General features: G+C 42.3%; 1 protein-coding gene across 1 annotated transcript; it reads left to right on the top strand.

Annotated features, from left to right (window-relative positions):
- The first annotated feature begins 2,272 nt into the window (after positions 1 to 2,272).
- On the top strand, positions 2,273 to 17,066 carry BCL7B (BAF chromatin remodeling complex subunit BCL7B). The gene is made up of 6 exons (XM_070946534.1): positions 2,273 to 2,427; positions 9,471 to 9,546; positions 10,455 to 10,554; positions 12,609 to 12,779; positions 13,003 to 13,082; positions 16,080 to 17,066. The coding sequence occupies exons 1-6, from the start codon at positions 2,336 to 2,338 to the stop codon at positions 16,170 to 16,172; spliced, it is 612 nt and encodes a 203-aa protein (XP_070802635.1). The 5' UTR covers positions 2,273 to 2,335; the 3' UTR covers positions 16,173 to 17,066.
- Positions 17,067 to 19,233: the final 2,167 nt, after the last annotated feature.

Raw genomic sequence — 19,233 nt, forward strand, 5'->3', positions numbered from 1 at the left:
AATTCGACATAGTTACTGCTGTGGGATAGAAGCTGTTTTTCAGCCTATTTGTCCTTGTTTTTATTGTCTTGTACTTGATCATACAGAGTTGAAACAACCTGGATAAAATCATTCACTGTCAAAACCATGTCCAAAGTAAAGTGAAGTTATCAAGGAATGCATTCTAAACTAACTAAAGACCTTTCTGGAATTTTAATTTGAAGAGTTCTGTGGGGAAAAAGAATAGATACAAATCATAAATCATAGTATGTCAAGAATTCAAAATTATTAAAATTATTTAATCATCTCTATTATCAAATTATTCAAAATATTTCACTTATTGGAGATGTGTAGATAGGGTTAACTTCCAGGTAACTCAGAGGCTTTTATTTGTGAGTAGATGTAGACAGCACTGAGCTGACCTTCACTGATCTCAAAAAGCTACGTAGTGTTGGACTTAAGTGGTATCTTCAAGAAAGAAAAGGACAGGAGGCCAGACAGAGAAATTGAAAAAAGTATCCCATGAGAAAGCAATGGCAAGTCATTTCCATGCTATTCCCAATAAAACTACAATGATGTATCCATAAAGTCACCAAGAATTAAGCTCAACTTGAAGATGTCTGTACCTCTACCTTTCAAATATGGGACTATACTGGAAAGGTAATATTACCTACACTAAGATCTGATTTGCTTACTTGATTAATTACTACACTCCTCTGTAAGGAGTAGTCTTAAAAGTGCTTACAATATAAGAAATATCTGATTAGATTCCCATTCCCTCTGGCAGCTTAACCAGGGATACAATGTGCATATTGCTTCCTTCCTCATAGTGACTCTAAGGCATGGGTGTCAAACTCGTGGTGTCACGTGATGTATTGCAACGTTTTTTCCCTTCACAGAGCTGGGGTGGCCATGGCCTGCATGTCAGTGGTGGGTTTCAAAAAATTACTACCGGTTCTGTGGGTGTGGCTTGGTGGGCCTGGCAGGGGAAGGATACTATAAAATCTCCATTCCCACTCCACTCCAGGGGAAGGTTACTGCGAAATCCCCATTTCCTCCCGATCAGCTGGGACTCGGGAGGCAGAGAATAGATGGGAGTGGGGCCAGTCAGAGGTGATATTTACCAGTTCTCCGAACTACTCAAAATGTCCGCTACCGGTTCTCCAGAACTGGTCAGAACCTGCTGAAACCCACCTCCGCTGCATGTGACACCTCCAGCCCTTGGGCCGCCAGTTTGACACCCTCGCTCTAAGTGATAACTACAAATCCAGAACTTGCCACAACAGAAATAAGATAGTATGTAATGCATATTCAGGCGATTGGTTCTAAATCTAATCTAAAGCGGCCTTAATTGTTGACTTCTAATTTGCAGATATTTGCTGTATCTCAAACCATCCCTAAACTGGAGTATTTAGATGTATTAGGATTACAATTCCCACATTTTCATATTAGTGGGTGTAGCCACCATATATCTAGAGTGCTTTAGATGGAGGGGGCTGTACAACAAGTTTGTCATATTTAATAAACTTGTGTATGGACCTCACAGTGCTCCAGTAATTAGAACTAAATCAGCTGCCATTATGGTTGGTCGGATACATACATTACACAGTGTATTTGTTTTTGGTTGAATATTTTGGCTTAGTGTTATATGTGAACCAGAGCACTATAGTTTATAGAGGGACAGGAGACCCTCAGGAAATCCCAGAACAAGGCTAGATTGGGAAAAATTTAAAAAGCTACCAAATCCACAAGGTATCACAGCGAAGGCTCAAAGGAAACATTTATCTGCCGTACAAGAAAGCCTTTCTCCATTTGTAGCTACCATTTGAAGTCGGGTCTTGAGAATCCAAAGTAGACCCTCTATTACAGTGTTTCTCAACCTTGGAAGCTTGAAGATGGGTGGACTTCAACTCCCAGAATCCCCCAGCCAGCACTGCTGGCTGGGGGATTCTGGGAGTTGAAGTCCACCCATCTTCAAGCTTCCAAGGTTGAGAAACACTGCTCTATTTTTTCTGTTACTTTCCCTTATATAAATGGCATCCAATCGCTTTATAAAACTGCATAACTGTATTTCCCCCTAATTATATTTAAAATAAATCAATAGCATAGCAAAACCAGTTCTTCTGAAGCCATACAAAACTCCAGTCCCGTTTTAAAGGGCAATCCAGAACTCGCTTCGCACCTCCCCTATGCACGGGGCATATGAAACCGCCTCGCGCATGCGCTGAAGGAGCCCGTACTTTTCCTCAGGCGGGGCGCTGACGCGTTACGCACGGAGGTAGAGGGGCGGCACGCGCATGCGCGTGTGGGCACAGCGGCTGCTGCGGGATCTGGGGCTGCTGGGGCCACAGGCGCCATGTCGGGCCGCTCAGTGCGGGCAGAGACCCGCAGCCGCGCCAAGGATGACATCAAAAAAGTCATGGCGGCGATCGAGCGCGTTCGCAAATGGTGAGGGACAGGAGGGAGGGGTCGTGGGGGGGAGGGGTCTGATAAGGGGTCAACCAATCCCCGCCGAATGCGGCCTTGGTGACAGCTAAGCAGCCAACTGGTGGCAGGCGTTTATTTTGGTGGGTGGGGCTTTTGCGAAACGGCCAATCATCTTGTAATAACTGAAGTGGCCGGGTGCGGGGAGCTGTGCGATTTGTAGTGCAGGCAGTGGGACCTGTCACATAGTTTAGATTGACGTGACGCTACACCAGTCGAATCCCAGGGGAGCTAAAATAGTAGGGAGCCGGGTTGCTATAGGAATTGGCGGGCCTACCTGCAGCTGCCTGCCTCATCCAGCTGCTTGGAGGTGGATGCGGGCAGGTGGGAGATTTCTGCTTGTTGGCCCCACAAGTTTTGTATGCATAAACAGGAAGGGGAAGAAGATTTCAGCCCATCTCGATTTTTAAAAACCTGTAATTGTGTGACGTTAGCAATCTGTGCAATAACCTTGAAAGGTAGGCCAAATAGTAGCATCTCCATAATTCAGAGGTGAGAATTGAGAATATAGGGGCTCATTAGCAAGAAACAGAGCCTCCATCTTTTAGAGCAGTGTTTCTCAACCTTGGTAGCTTGAAGATGGGTGGACTTCAACTCCCAGAATCCCCCAGCCAGCGCTGCTGGCTGGGGGATTCTGGGAGTTGAAGTCCACCCATCTTCAAGCTACCAAGGTTGAGAAACACTGTTTTAGAGTTAGTCTACCACAGAATATGAGATTTGGTAACACCTCATATGGAATGTCTTCCTGCCCTGTTTTGGCAGATGGGAATGTCTGACTAATCTGTATTAGGACATGTGTTATGATCCATATCTACACACAAGTCACAGCCAAGGGATGATTATTTTGGCCAAGACATTGTTTTCCTTGTTGGAGCTCAGAGTTCTGATAAGGAGAAACAAGCAACTCAATGCAGCTGGTATGATTTGGGGGCCAGTATATGAGAGCCATGTTCTTCCTGGGTTGCAGAGATGTGATTGTTCAGGGCCTGGTTTATGTTTCTTCTACAGTTGCATATTATTTGGTCTGATATAGCAAGTGGCATCTGAACCTCAGGATCTAAAGATAAACAACTTGAAGATTGGCTATTGGTATACTCCTTAAGAGTGGTGGTGGGGGGTTGTTTTGGCTGGCTGCTATTAAAAACAAGAGGGTGAATAAAAAAACACCCAGCAATGAATTTTGATTCACTTCATTGGCAACTAGGTACAGATACGTTTTTTAAAAATTTGGGTCATACAGATACATGACTATACAATTGTACAGGAGTGGGATAGAGAAATTAAATTCTAACTTGGTTACTGTTTAAAAACAATGAATGGCTAAATTTGGTGGGGGAGGAGGAATAAATTCAAATTCCTGTGGTCTGGCATCAGATGTTTTGGCTACAAGAAAAAGTGGCTGGAATTGAGCAGCTTATGCTTTCCAGATAGAGTTCCTAAGATAGTATAGTATACCCTCTATTGTCATTGTACATAATATATATATAATGAAATTGGTTTAGCCTCCCTGGTGCAATCCATAACAGAAAGTACAAAACAACACAAATAATATAGAGAATAATCCCTATACAAGTAGAATAATCCCTATACAAGTAATTGGGGGGGAAAAGACTAGTCATACGTTTCCGTATGTCCATGGAGTGATTGTGATTGTGTTTAAGAGTCTGACAGCCCATGGGTAGAAGCTGTTTTTAAACCTGTTTGTCAGACTGGCTATGCTTCGATGTCTTCTGTCCGATGGTAGAAGCGAAAAGAGACACTGGCCAGAGTGTGAATCACCCCTAAGTATCTTCCTTACTCTGCTGAAACAGTGAGATCTGGCAATGTAATCTAGTGGTGTTAGAGGGCAACCAATGGTTTCTTGTGCCCAATTGATCACTCTCTGTAGTGCCATCCCGTCCGCAGCTGTTAGACTAGCATACCATACTGCAGTGTTTCCCAAACTTGGGAACTTCAAGATGTATGGACTTCAACTCCCAAAATCCCACAGCCAGCCATGCTGGATGGGGAATTCTGGGAGTTGAAGTCCACACTTCTTAAAGTTCCCAAGTTTGGGAAACACTGCTATACTGTTATAACAGTATGTGAGGATACTTTCTATTGTAGAACAATAGAAAAAAGTCATCAGCCGTTGTTCCACCTGATTTTTCCGCAGGACTCTAAGGAAGTGAAGTCTCTGTTGAGCCTTACTAACCACCAGGGACATGTTGTTTTTTCCAGGTGAGATCTTGACTAATGAGCACTCCCAAGAATTTAAAAGCGGAAACCCTCTCCACACAGCCCCCCTCAATATATAGTAGGGCAGGTTCGTCTCTGTGCTTCCGGAAATCTAGCACCATCTCTTTGTTTTGCTAGTATTTAGATATAAGTTGTTTTTTGAGCACCATATGGATATCTTCTGGACTTCTTCCCTGTATGCTGATTTGTCCCTCCAGTTATAAGCCCCAAAACCATTGTGTCGTCTGCAAACTTTATTCTAGTGTTAGATGGATTCGAGGATATTCAGCCATACGTATGCAGCAAGTAGAGGAAGGGGCTGAGCATATAGCCCTGAGGGGAGCCTGTGCTTGAGCTTCAGGGTGGAAGATGTCAGAGACCCAACCCTTACTGTTTGTGGACAGTCCGTCAGGAACTCTTTGACCCAGTCACAAAGAAGGGGAGGGAAATTCAGGTCAGTCAGCTTTTCAATGAGAATGCCTGGTAAGATGGTATTAAAGGCCGAGCTATAGTTTATAAAAAGCATTCTAACATAGTTCCCAGATTTCTCGAGGTGTCTCAATGCAATATGTAAAGCAGTGGCGATGGTGTCTTCTGTCGACCTGTTGCTTCTATAAGCAAACAGGTGTTGATCAAAATTTAGTGGAAGATAAGACCTCAGGTGTTGTAGAACCAGTCTCTTAAAGCACTTCATCACTATAGACATCAGTGCAATGGGTCTATAGTCATTCAGGCTGTTTATGGCTGCTTTCTTCGGAACTGGAATGATTGTGGCTGCTTTCAAGCAAGTTGGAATTCTAGCAAATTGCAGGGAGATGTTAAAAATTCTTGTTAGGACCCCTGTTAATTGGGCAGTGCAGGTTTTTACCACTTTCCCCAGCACTCCGTCTGGACCTGCAGCTTTGTTGGGATTTATGGCCTTCAGCACAGCTTTCACTTGATGTTCATGCAGGGTGAGTGGCTGAAGTTTAGAGCAGGGGTGAAATGCTCCCAGTTTGGACTGGCTCGGGCGAGTAGGTAGCGATGGTGGCGGGCAGTTCGGAGAACTGGTAGCAAAAATCCCTGCCCCTGCCCCCCATGCCCAGCTGAGTCCTGCGATCATCAGAGCCTTTTTTCCCTTTTAAATGGCTCTGACCAGCCAAGCTCTGACATCCCAGCTGAGTTGCCTGCTAATCAGGCAACTCAGCTTGGATCGCCAGAGCCATGTAAAAGAAAAAAGGTTCTTTTTTTCTCCCCCCTCCCCAGCCTCCAGCTTGCTTATCTTAGCTGCTGATCACATGACGATTGCAATCCATGCATCAGCAAGCAACTGAATCTCCCTGCCTGCAATCAAGCTCATTGGTGAGCAGCCCTTTCTGCCTGCCTGCCTTCCTGCCTAGACTTGTGGACTTCAACTCCCAGCAAAGCTGGCTGAGGAATTCTGGGAGTTGAAGTCCACATGTCTTAAAGTTGCCAAGGTTGGAGACCCCTGTTCTATTGGGTAAGTTTTTTTCCCCTTTGGGAGCTTTAAAAAAATAGTTAATTGGGGTTTTTTTTAGTTCTTTTTTTAGACCTAGCCATTTAAAGTTTAGGAAGTTTTAAATTTAGCTGCTTTTATATAAAAATAAAAATAAATTAAAATAAAATAATATTTGTGCAGCTTTCTGAGATTTAGTGTGTTTCTGTAGTGTTTCACTCTAACTACAGAAACACACAAAATCTCACAAAGCTGTATGTGGAATTTTGTGTGTGAAAAGTGTGAAAGTTGGTTTTGGGGGCTTTTTGTGGCTGTGTGAGGTTCCTGCTTGTTGCAGGGGCCATTTTGGGTCTAGTACAGCTGCTTTTACATTGTGGGTGAGCCTGTTGTGTTGTGTTGTATTTTGTAGGTTAAAAAGGGCAAAGAAGTGACATTGACTTGGCCACGCCCACCCAGTCACCTTACCACCAAGCCACGGCCACTAATTAAGCCATGCCCACAGAACTGGTAGCAAAAAAATTTATATTTCACCCCTGGATTTGAGGGCCTTTGAGCTAGAGCCACAGAGACAGGTCTTTTAACCTCAAAGTGGGCAAAGAAGCTATTCAGCTCCTCCACCAGCAGGGCATCAGCATTGGCTGTTTTCATCGCATTTCCCTTATAATTGGTTAGATGTTGCAACCCCTGCCACACCTGTCTTGGGTTATCATCTGCCAGATGCTTCTCTACTTTTTGTTTGTATTCCTGTTTAGACGCCTTAATGCCTCTCCTCAAGTTTGCCCTGGCCTTGTATTCGTCTTTATTTCCTGCCTTGAAGGTGAAGTTTAGGGCTCTCAGAGTGATTGTATCTCTGCTGACATCCAGGGTTTATGATTACTATAAACTCTAATGCACTTATTCACTGTTACATTTTCTGTGCATGTTTTAATGTAAGAGAGTACAGCATTAGTGAATTCTTGCAGCTCCAAATGTTCAAATATACTCCATTCAGTAGTCTCAAAGCAGTCCTGCAACTGGCAGAGTGCTCCCTCCGGCCAGATTTTAACAGTTTTCCTGACTGGCTGTATCCTTTTCCTAAGGGGAATATACTTTGGGCACAATAGCAGAGAGATGTGGTCAGAAGTACCCAGATGGGAGAAGGGGATTGCTCTATATGCCTGTCTTAAGTTTGAATGCATATGGTCTAAGTGTTCTTACCTCTGGTGGTACACTGCACATACGGCATAAACTTAGGAAGAACAGACTGTGGACAGGCTTGATTAAAATCCCCAGCCACGACAAAAGCACCCTCAGGGTAAGATTGTTGCTGCCTCTCGACAGCGTCATGTAACTTAAGAGAGCGCTGTGCTAACATTGGCATCAGGTGGAATATAGACAGCGGTGATATCTATAACAGAAATCTCTCTAGGTAAATTAAATGGCCAACAAATGACAGTTAAGAATTCCACATCTGGAAAACTGTGTGTATAAGTAACTCTACTGTTAATACACCACTCATTATGTGTGTAAATACAAAGTCCCCCACTTTTGCTTTCACCGGAGTTGCTGTTTCTGTTAAAGTAGTGTGTGGTGCAGTTATTTAGCTCCACTGATGCGTCTGGTACAAATGGATGAAGCCAGGTCTCTGTGATAATCATCACACAGCAGTCGTGAATGAGTTTATTCGCCGCCATCCATAGCTCTAGTTCATCAGTTTTGTTGACAAAGGATCTAGCGTTGGTTAGAAAAATACTTGGTAATGCTGGTTTGTGAGGCTGCTTCCGTAACTGAGCTAGCAAACCAGCTCTGCATCCCCGCTTATGCTTCCTCTCTCTTCACTGTCAACATTGCCTCCCAGGCCCAACAACGATCCATGGAAAGCCTGGCAGTCTTACTATATCACTCGGTATATTATGAGACCTCTGGAAGTCGGTAAAATCTAGTTGACTAGAAAATCCAATCTTTAGTAACTCCCCGCAGGTATAGACTAGTTTTTGCCCACTCACTGTCCAACACCAGGAGCTTAAAGACACAGCATCTACGCGCACTGTCATCTTGGATGCTGGATTAAAAGAAAAGAAAAGAATGGAGCATGCTATAAACAAGTGAAAATTGGTAAAATAGCACCAAAGTAATAAAAAATAGTTTCTCTTCTAAGTTAGCAGCAAAAGAAAAAGGAGCCAAGCCTGTCAGAACCAGACTTTTTTTTTGTTGAAAAAACGCTTAAATTTCTTCACACAACATGCTAAACCATAAATGATGGTTTAAAGCCAGTAATGGCTATGTCAGGACTAAATAAATTTCATTATGTCTTAACATGGTGTGAAGGTCATCACAGTAAGATATAACATGGTTGATATGTTTTGCTTTAGGAAATAGTTTGAAACCGTTTATATGGGCTGAATTGTTTTTTTATGTTATGTGAATACAATCTCTAGCTGTTATTACAAAACTTTAGACGTTACTGATGCATAAATTAAGTTCAACATCTGTTGAAAGATATTGAACAATGGTAGAGAAGCAATAGTAAGAGGATTGCCAAGTATCAAAGGTTAGTACTGTAGAAGTTCAGTTTCTTATCGAATGGTGCTGGTACGTAAAGCTGTAAACAACTTGAGATTCTGAGAAAATAACTTCAGCTTATCTGCGTACTTGAGAACTCTTGTGGTTCCCCACAATAGCTAAAGTAAGTTTGGTAGCTGTAGGAAACATGCAAAAAGATTAGTCTTGGGTTTATTGTAAATCTTTTAGTACAGACCAGCAGATTATACTAAATGGATTGAAGATACCATTTTGTGTTCAGCTATTATTTTTTTTGTCTACAGTATTTTTAATGCTGTTTTACATCTCTGGCCTGTGAAATCACATAAAGCTTGGGTGCATCCCTAACAGGCCTTCCAAAAGTTGCCACCGAATTATACTCATTAATGTATTAAAAAACAAACAATATTAGTCTGAGAAGTTGTTTTATTATCCATATGTAACTTAACATACATTAAATTAAATTGTTTCATTTTTGACATGACCCTGCCTATTTTTTATTATATGGCCCCTTGAGACACACTCAAAGGCTAAGTATAGAGTTTGGATTCCAAAATGTTATTTACTCCTGAGCTAAGTGATTGTTTCATTCACAGTTCTGAACACAGAGTGCTACAATTCACCTTCCCCCCAAAAGGGGAGAAGGCATACTAGGTTGTACAATTTCACCTTGGCCTCAGTACAGCTTAAGAAAAAAAGCAGAAACCCAATGAAACTGAAATAACTTCATTGTTCACCTAAGCCAGTCTTGTAAATTGTAGCTGGGGAAGAAGGTTACTTGACTGTATCTAATCTCATTCATGCTTTGATGCAGGGAGAAGAAATGGGTAACCGTGGGAGACACATCTCTGCGGATATTCAAGTGGGTACCTGTGGCTGATAGCAAAGAGGTGAGGAATGAGAGCTTCAAGGAACGGTGCCTGCTGGAGGGGGGCTTGGGCTATTCTCCAGCATGAGGCAAGAACTGGAGCACCTGGCAGAATGAGCAATATGCTAACTTTTACTTTCCCTTCCTACAAACAAAAATACAATCTTTCCGGTAGTGTGACAGGTGTCAGTTCATTTTCAATAGACTTCCTGCCTCTCTGAAGGAAATTAAAAACGAAACAAATCCCTTCTGCTTTGGTATATTTGCAAGGACCATCCTTTCCCAGCTACTTCTTATCTGACCCACCAGAGTCGGGAGGCAGGGTATGTTATGGGTCCCCTTTCTTAAGGAAGTTCATCTAGTGGGACCATGAAGAAGGGCCTCCTCTGTTGTGGCTTCCTCCCTGTGGAACATCATCCCTGTGGAGATAAGATTGGCTCCCAAATTGATACTGTTTTGAAAGACCCTGAAGACATGCTTTTGCCAATGGGCCTGGGGACCCCAGGGTGATATAGTGGTTTCTTTGATTGTTATTGGTAGGGAAGCAGAGGTTTATTGGGTTTTGTATTTGAGATATTTATGTCTGTAAATCACTGGTGCAATCACCCAGAGTGAGTTGGGCAGCACACGCAGTACATTTTCTAAATAAATGACAACTTGGATGTGTGATGAGGAAGAGAGAGCATTATGTAAAGCCTTCTTAATAAATGATAGCAAAACTGTAGCTCTCATGCTTAATTCTTCAAAGACCTATTACATTCCAGATAAGGGGGCCTTGCTTTCCTCATGGAGAATCCTTGAGGAAATCCTTGAGTCTACTGGTGGCCTCTGAAGCCCAATCTGCTCCAACTGCTAATTGTAGAGGGTGCATATATGTGGTAGAGATATTTCTTTTGCTACAAAACTCACTGCCTTCTTTCTCATTTCAAGAAAGAGAAGTCCAAATCCAGTGGTACTGCTGCTGTCCCAGAACCAAATGGCTATCCAGCTGAAACTGCAGCCAACTCTTCCCTTCTCCTGGAATTCCAAGGTGATTAGACTTCAGGTCTTTCTTGCATATTTGATAAAGCAGAAAAGACATGGCTCTGCAAGCGCCGGCAAAGAGGTTCTGTAAGAGCCTGAGGCATCATTACCACATAACAGGATTAAGAAAGCAACATCCCCATTTCAAATCATGGCAAATCATTGCTAGTCAAAAGTGGCTAATACTGGGCTAGATGGACCCATCTTTCAAACCGTGTTACGATAATATAGTATTCCTGCACTTAGGCAGGAAAAAACAAATGCATAGGTATAGAATAGATGGTAACCTGGTTCAACAGTAGTAACTGTGTGAGAGATCTTGGTGTCCTAATGGACCATCACATAAGTATAAGACAACAGAGTTTTGCAGCTGCCAAAAAAAGCCTGTTAGGATATAGTTTGAGCCTAACAAGTTGTCCAGGCAATATAAGTGTACTGTAACTTTAATCTGTAAATGTATTATGTGACTTTAATGCTGAGTCATGCTGTAATTAGGTAATGACTGGTTGTGAGAGTATTTAAGCAAGGTACTGCAACGTATTCAGTTGCTGCTATGATGAAGCTGCTATGATATGCTGCCATTGTGTTATGATGAAGCTGATGTGATATGCTACCAGAGTATGATATGCTACCATAGTGAGGAGTTGCTATCTGCTAATCATCGTTTGATGGATCTGCAACCATCGTGGTTTGTGAACCAGAGTGAGTTTGTTATTCTAACCAACTACTGTTTGTTGGGTAAGAAGATTCTGTAACTACTGGACTGATTTACTGGCAAAGACTTGGAATTTGTTTAAAGACTATGAGACTGTTTTTCTACTATAAAGTAAGCTTTTGATAAACCAGTTTGCATATCTCTTATTCATTGCTCTCAGCAACGTTTCCTTGTGCATTTACTCTGCTGGTTGGTAACACAACAACAATATCCTTAACAAAGCCAATGCAGTCCTAGGCTGCATCAACGAAGAGATAGTATCAAGATCACAAGAAACAATAGTGCTGCTCTATATTGCATTAGTGAAGCCACATTTGGAATACTCTGTCCAATTCTGGTCACCATGATACAAAACATGTTGAGACCATAGAAAGAGTGCAAAAAGAGAAGGGCAACAAAGATGATAAAGGGTCTGGAGGCTGTATGATGAACAATTAAGGGATTGTTCATCCCTTAATTATGTCTAGCCTAACAAAGAGAAGGATTAGGTGTGACATAATAGCTATCTTGTGATACTTGAGGGGCAGTCACCGGGAGAAAGGAAGCACCTGAAAGCAAGACCAGAAGCAATGGGTGGAAACTTATCAAAGAGAGATCCAACCTGGAACAGAAGTTTCCTGATAGTAAGAACCATCAGTGGAACAGCCTGCTTTCCAGGGTTGGAGTAATTCATAGCTGGAGGTTTTCAAGAAAAGATTGGACAGCCATTTGTCCAGAATACAATAAGATCTGCCTTGGACAGGGGGTTGGACTAAAAGACCTCCAGGGTCCCTTCCAGCCTTGTAATTCTATATGCTCACATACTATTGCAAATAATATCAAGAAAACATTTTGGAGATTTGTGTAACTTAAATTAATTATATAACCAAAGATCAAAAATTGCTATTTTAATGTAATTTCCCTCTTTCTCCCTAGTTTTGAAATTTAGTCTGGCTTTGTCTGTCATCATAGATGTATAGGAAAAGCTGAATTTCTGCCTCCAGCTATTGGAATTTCACTTTGTTTCTGATATTTCAGCAAACTTCAGAGGATCCCTTCAGTCCATAAGTCTTAGAAACTTGAATTTGATTTTAACACAAAACCTCAAGATTCTCATGAAATGGGATTTTGTGTTCAATAGTCTTTCTAGTCTGTTAAAGAACTGTAGTAGACCTAAAACCATCCCTTGGTCCTGGCTCTCTCTGTCTGAGTATTACACTGACTAGGGAAGGGGATTATAAGTTTTACTTACCCAACCATTTGAAAATCTGAGTTTTGTTCCAGTTATTATCTTGCAGATACACCTGCAGTGCTACTTCTGGTTCCAGTTCACTGAAAAGTGTTTTTTTCCTGTTTGGTTTCCTTAGATGAGAACAGCAATCAGAGTTCCCTTTCAGACACCTATCAACTAAAGGCAGACAGTAGTGCTGCTTCCAGTCCTAGTCCACAGCAAAGTGAATCCATGAGCCCTAGCCACACTTCTGACTTCCGCACTGATGATTCACAGCCACCCACGCTGGGACAGGAGCCCTTGGAAGGTGAGTCGTTTGGCTAAGAAGTTGAGGCACCACAAAAACCCATCCCCATGGCCGCTGAGGGAGAACTGAGACAGGCCTGACATATTATGTAGAATTCCTGGTAAGGGGCTTCAGTAGTAATGGCATATTATCCTTGCTATTTTCAACTTCTGCAGAGTATTGAATAGCCAGTTCAGTAAAAACCTTGAAGTGTCATTGACCCTTTTTTCTTCTTGACTTTCAGAACCTGCTCTCCCACCATCAGAAGTAGCTGATGAGCCTCCAACCCTCACGAAAGAAGAGCCAGTAAAACTCAAGGCTCAGGTACAGCCTATGAAACAGGCAACAGCTTTCTAAGGCAGATTCAGACCCACACTCTTTAGCAGCATGCAGTATTAATATTCAGACATTTCTGTCTGGACATTCAGCTACAGAATTCCTAGCCAGGCCATGAATTTAATCGGAAAATTGATTAGCTATGCTTATTTTCCATGTGATACAATCTAAAATAAAATCTTTGTCACATCCAGCTTGGTTTCTAACATCTTGATGGATACAGCCATATATCTCCCTTAGTAATCTGTCATTGCCTTTTTCTAAGATGCTTTCACTACTTCTCAGGACAGTCTAGTCTCCCAGGTATTCCCTAGAGTTCTTCCATCCAAGTACTAAGCAGGTCCAGCCCTGAATAGCTCTCCAGGCCAAATGCAGCCCTTCAGATGTTCCACCTCTGAGATGTAGCTTAATCAAGAGTGGCTGATACACCCTTCTGCAGCCTGTGCTTTTTTGGATAAGCAAGGAATGGGGAGAAAGAAACGTCCCTTAAAAATGACTTTGCAGATCTGGCAGGCAATTATTATTCTACTGAAACTGCTATGGCAGGGGTTCCCAACCCCCAGGCCATGGCCCACTACCGGGCTGAGGCTCATTTAGAACCAGGCCATGGCAGCAGGCGAGCACATGTGTGCACACAACTCCACTTGTGTGCATAGCAGGCAGGTGAGCATGGAACCATCCCTTCTCCTCCCACTCTGCCAGTCCACAAAACCGGAAAGGTTGGAGACTGCTGCACTATGGGTTTCCTCTGATATAGCAACAACAGAAAAAAATTTAAAAAAACCACTGGCAACTCATGATGTAATTGCAAATCAATATCCTAGTACCTTTTAAGGCTGAAGCCTTCATAATATATTGGATAGGATTTTTTTAAAAAATCTTTTGTTGAACGGAGCATTCCTTTGACCAAGAATCTGAAGGATTTGAAGGCCCTGCTTTAGTTCATCTGTAATAGCTCCACAATAGCTCCTGCTTGGGAGGTCCAAAAGGCAAGGAAACATAAGATTTTCAGAAGAGCAAATATTCCTACAGGTACCATGCAGTGAAGCACTAGATGACAGTCACATCTTGGCCACATATTACACTGTATTCTTTGATTACTATAAACATGTAGCCTAAAAAATAGAAAAGAAACAGTGTTTAGCAAAGAGACTGACAGATCCTGTGGTACAAAAACAGTAATAGAATCATACACATAATCTTGATAGTCCTATTCAAATATCAATTGAAAACACTTATTTGCTTCCATTCTCAAAAGGGATACAGACCTTTACACAGCTCCATAACCTTAAGTCTATGAAACCACACACCAAGGGTGAAATCCAGCAGGTTCTGGAGAACCGGTAGCAGAAATTTTGAGTAGTTCAGAGAACCGGTAGCGGAAATTTTCAGTGTTTCAGAGAACTGGCAAATACTACCTCTGGCTGGTCCCAGAGTGGGGTGAGAATGGAGATTTTGCAGTATCCTTTCCCTGGAGTGGGGTGGAAATGGAGATTTTGCAGTATCCTTTCCCTGCCACGTTCACCAAGCCACGCCCACCAAGCCACACCATGCCCACCAAGCCATGCCCACAGAAACGGTAGTAAAAAAATTTGGATTTTACCCCTGCCACACACTATTCCTGGGTTGGTGATTCTACTCTTAGCGACAATCAGATTATAAAGTAAATAATGGCCATTTGAATATGGAACTTTCCAGGGGTTCATGTTTCTCCATGTTTGTTCCCTGCATAGATAGGAGACCTGTCACTCAACAAACCGTAAATGATGAAATTGAACCAAGACCAACATTGATTCCGTATTTCTCAATCCTTTCTGTGATGGACGAGGAACTGATTCTTGGAGTATCTGCAGCATTGCAGCCAGACAATCATAATGCAAGACAGTTCCAAACCCAAAATATGCGTAGTAATCTCAAATATACAAAAAATAATTCATCATTTTACGCTTCAGAGGACTTGTATCTTTTTACTACCCTGAAAAAAAGAGAGACTTACTTGGATTATAGTGGTTTTAGTAACTGCTTTACACAGTAGGTGGCAGCATCCAGCCAACTTTGGCTGATCTCAGAAAAATTAAATGGATAGTTGAGGATCAGGAAATTCTAGGATATAAGTTAGTCTAGGAAGTTAAAAAACATCCCAGAAGAAAATGGTGGCCAACAACTTTTATAATACTGGCAAGAATGCAAGGTACAAAGTTCATCTTTAGTCAGTTAGAAGAGGCTATTCAAAGCACATGAATAATGTTCATAATGTCCACATTCAGTTCAGAAAATCTAATTATGTACTTCTAGATGTATCTCATTTGGGAAAGGGATATGGTCACATCATTGGAAGTATTTCCACATTTTTCTTTCAGCATTGTAAAACAGGTTTTGTTCACGTTCTATACAGATAGTCAGGTTACATCCCTATTGGGACAGAATTTTTGTTGTTAGGTGAAGCATTCGTTAGGTGAAACATCACTTAACCATGGCACTTCCAAGTAGTCCTGGCTCTGGTCATTAGGCCAAGACTCACCATTGATAAGTCAGGACCCCATGTTTCTCCTGCCCTGCAGCACTTACCTCTGCTTCAGTTCACCATGCCCACCTATCTCCTCTCCTATCTCTGTCCTTTTGGCTGTCCAACCTTCCCCCACTGTTCCCAGATGACCTTTGCCATCCTCCTCCTGTTGCTGACAGGGTGGCAAAGGTCATCTGGGATAATGGGGCAGTAGAGACAGCAGAGTGGAGGACAGCCAAAAGGGCAGAGATGAGGGAAAGCAGACAGGTGGAGGAGGGAGCTGAAGACCCTGACGTCATAAATGTGTGCAGGCTACCAACCATTCAAATTTTGATCATACGACGAGGGGTATTGCTGAATTTTCAAGGACCATTTAACAAGCATTAGTTCAGCACCACTATAACTTCGAACAGTCGCTGAACAAGGACTACCTGTATTGACAACCCAGCTAACCATATTTTTTTCTTTCTTTCTTTCAGGTGAACGGAGGGGAGGAAGATTCTGGTGCACCTCCACTTAAGAGATTTTGTGCAGATCAGAACTCCATATGTCATGCAACTTCTGAGAGCTAGTCAGTCTGCTTCATCCTGTGATGCAGTTGTTTTCAAAACTCCACCTGCCCCTTCCTGTCAAAATACCAATCTGTTTGAAAGTTGGTATTCTTCTCCACCTCCGTGTTTCTCTCCTGTGCAGTGTCCTCCAAGAATCAACCTGCTCTTTCCATAACCTCTCCAGATGAAACTTTGCTCATCCTGTGTTAAGATTTGTCCCTTTTGTGCAATCTCCTCTCAGCCACGTCCTCTTGACTTGCACGCTTAAGGAATGAGGTGGTTGCAACCTCTCTTGTATACTTTTTATTTATCCTCTTTGTGGGCTTTGGGGACTGCAGCTAAGAAGGTTCCTGTAAGAAAGAGGAGTTCTCTGCACTTAACAGGTAGCTCACAAATCCTTTCCTGTCCTTTCTCCTCCAGACAGTGAAGGATTCTCTCTGGAAGTGAGTCAGGACCTGGTGGAAGTCTGCCTGGGATGTTGTGCAATAGTTGTGGGGTTAAGCCATTAGTGCTGGAGGGAGCAAAAACTTTCCCCTCCAGGGAAGGATAATGGTGCTGCAGCTAAGAAGGTGTTCTAGGAAGTGAAGGCTGGGCTGCATCTAGGTGGCTAAAGGGCTCTCCTTTGCAGTCTGGCAAACGTGGACCTCGGAGTGCAAAGTATCTTCCCAGGTACCAAAGGGGCATTGTCTCTGAGCAGCCCTTCTCAGGGGTGGAATAGCCACCTAGCACAGCTAGCACCAATTGCCCGGCCCTCTATAGTCTCTGCGGACCTGTCCTCCCCATCACAATCTGCATGTGGAACTGACTTCATGATCAGGGCCCTGCTGCCATGAAAAGTGCTGGCCACGCAGGGAAGAAAAGAGATATTTTAGCACTGAAGAGAATATTTTTAAAATTAAACTATTTGAAATAGTATATGTGTGAGAAAGTGTATTTGGGGGCAGGGGAAAGATATTCGCAACAAGAAACTAGATGACTGGCATAGAAGTCCTCTTCCCATTTGCATGGGAATCATGACAGAAACTTATCTTGACAGCATCCTTTTTTATGCATTTCCCATGATGTTGCCTTCATCTAAGTCCCACTCCATTCATGAAACAGGATTAAGTGGTGCTTAGTTGCGCTGACACAAACTTTTTTTTTAAACCATTGTTCCTATACCATAAAAGTGATAAATGATTAGGTTTTCTCACCCATTACTTTGTATATTGGGACTATAGTGAATGGGGAACAGGATTGGGGTTGATTAGTAAGGGGAACAATACATTTCATGTAGGTCTAATTTTCTGCCATTTCCCAAATACATCTATTTCAACCTATCATTGAAGAAAGCTTGAAGAGTTTTGTTAAGGGGATTTCATGGAATAACTTTTCTTGGGTAAGAGTAGGAGAGCACAAAGTCAGTCCATAACTTCAAGGATTGCCACTGCCACATCTAAAGCTAGAAGAATGTGGGGCAAATGTATCCTACCGCGCAGTGGTGAAATGTAAAATTTGTTACTACTAGTTCTGTGGATGTGGCTTGGGGGGGGGGTAATATGACTGGGCATGGCCAACTTTTTTTTTTTTTTAACTTTTAAAACCATTTTTTCTACCACCTCTTCGGCAGAAGAGGTTGTAAAAAGAAATGCTTTTAAAGCCTCTGACGATCCCAGCTGACTTGTCTGATCGGCAGAGGCTTTTTTTTTCCTTTTAAAAACATTTTTTCTGTAACCTCTTCGGACGAAGAGTTGTAGAAAAAATGCTTTTAAAAGCCTCTGATGATCCCAGCTGAGCTGCGTGATCATCAGTGGCTTTTTTTTTTACTTTTAAAAGCATTTTTTTTTTCAGCCAAAGAGGTTGTAGAAAAAATGCTTTTAAAAATTAAAAAAAGCCTCTGATGATTGCATGGCTCAGCTGGGCAATGGGGGGGTGGGGGCAAGGATTTTTGCTACTGATTCTCCAAACCACCCGCCTCCATCGCTACCGGACCGGGAGCATTTCACCCCTGCTACAGACCTTAATCCAATTAAATCAAGAAAATGTCCCATTTAAATTAACAATATGTTTGAAAGTACTGAATAGTACTAAGTTGCAGGGAAAGGGAGGATGTGGACAGAGCTATTGAAAGGTCAGGGTCTTCAAAGAAATTCCTCTCCGGAGTACTTACCAGATAAAATTTGATGTTCAGTTCCCAAGCCCAGCCATCATATAGCAGCTTTTGCTTTTAAAGGACAAAAGGCATAATTTATGTTAAAAAGTTAGTAAGGATACTAGAGACAAGGGATGCGGTAGCTAAGACACTGAGCTTGTCGATCAGAAGGTTGGCAGTTCAGTGGTTCGAATCCCTAGCTCCACATAACTGAGTGAGCTCCCATTACTTGTCCCAGCTTCTGCCAACCTAGCAGTTTGAAAGCACGTAAAAAATGCAAGTAGAAAAATAGGGACCACCTTTGGTGGGAAGGTAACAGTGTTCTCTGCGCCTTTGGTGTTTAGTCATGCTAGCCACATGACCATGGAGACATCTTCGGACAATGCTGGCTCTTTGGCTTAGAAACAGATGAACATCGCCCCTAGAGTCAGAAATGACTAGCACGTGTGCGCGGGGGAACCTTGACCTTTACTTTAGAGACAATTAATAGGCCCTCTTCTGACTATTAGTAGGTACAAAAGGTTGGTTTCTGAACTGAACTAACCTTATCTTGCTCAAGGATGGCATTCTGAAGAACTGAAATACCATCTCTGGTCTTTTTAGGATACCGCCATTATCAAGTGATGGAATTGTAACCTTGGTTTTTGCTTAGAGCCCGGCCAGATTGTCCCATCTATATTTCTAAATACTTTCTGCTGACAGCCTGTGACCAGCTTGCTAAATAAGTGCCCTTATGCTTCTCCTGATGCAGATAGTGCTCTTTAAGGGTATTCTGGCAGACTTGGCCTCTGGATCTCTTTTTAGAGATCTAAAAGTATTACTGCGATGTATGATGGAAAATGGCTTTCAAAAGTTGCCTCCATTGCATTTGATGAAGACCAAGGAAGAAGATTTTCTTTCTTTCTTTCTTTCTTTCTTTCTTTCTTTCTTTCTTTCTTTCTTTCTTTCTTT

The sequence above is a fragment of the Pituophis catenifer genome, unplaced genomic scaffold (assembly GCF_029215685.1).
Source record: "Pituophis catenifer annectens isolate HBS135680 unplaced genomic scaffold, rPitCat1.0.hap2 SCAF_1, whole genome shotgun sequence".
Classification (NCBI taxonomy): Eukaryota; Metazoa; Chordata; class Lepidosauria; order Squamata; family Colubridae; genus Pituophis; species Pituophis catenifer.

Coding starts and splice junctions, on each gene's coding strand:
- BCL7B (XM_070946534.1), top strand. CDS start 2,336: ATGTCGGGCCGCTCAGTGCGGGCAGAGACCCGCAGCCGCGCCAAGGAT. Junction 2,428..9,470: donor ATCGAGCGCGTTCGCAAATG/GTGAGGGACAGG, acceptor GCTTTGATGCAG/GGAGAAGAAATGGGTAACCG. Junction 9,547..10,454: donor CTGTGGCTGATAGCAAAGAG/GTGAGGAATGAG, acceptor TCTCATTTCAAG/AAAGAGAAGTCCAAATCCAG.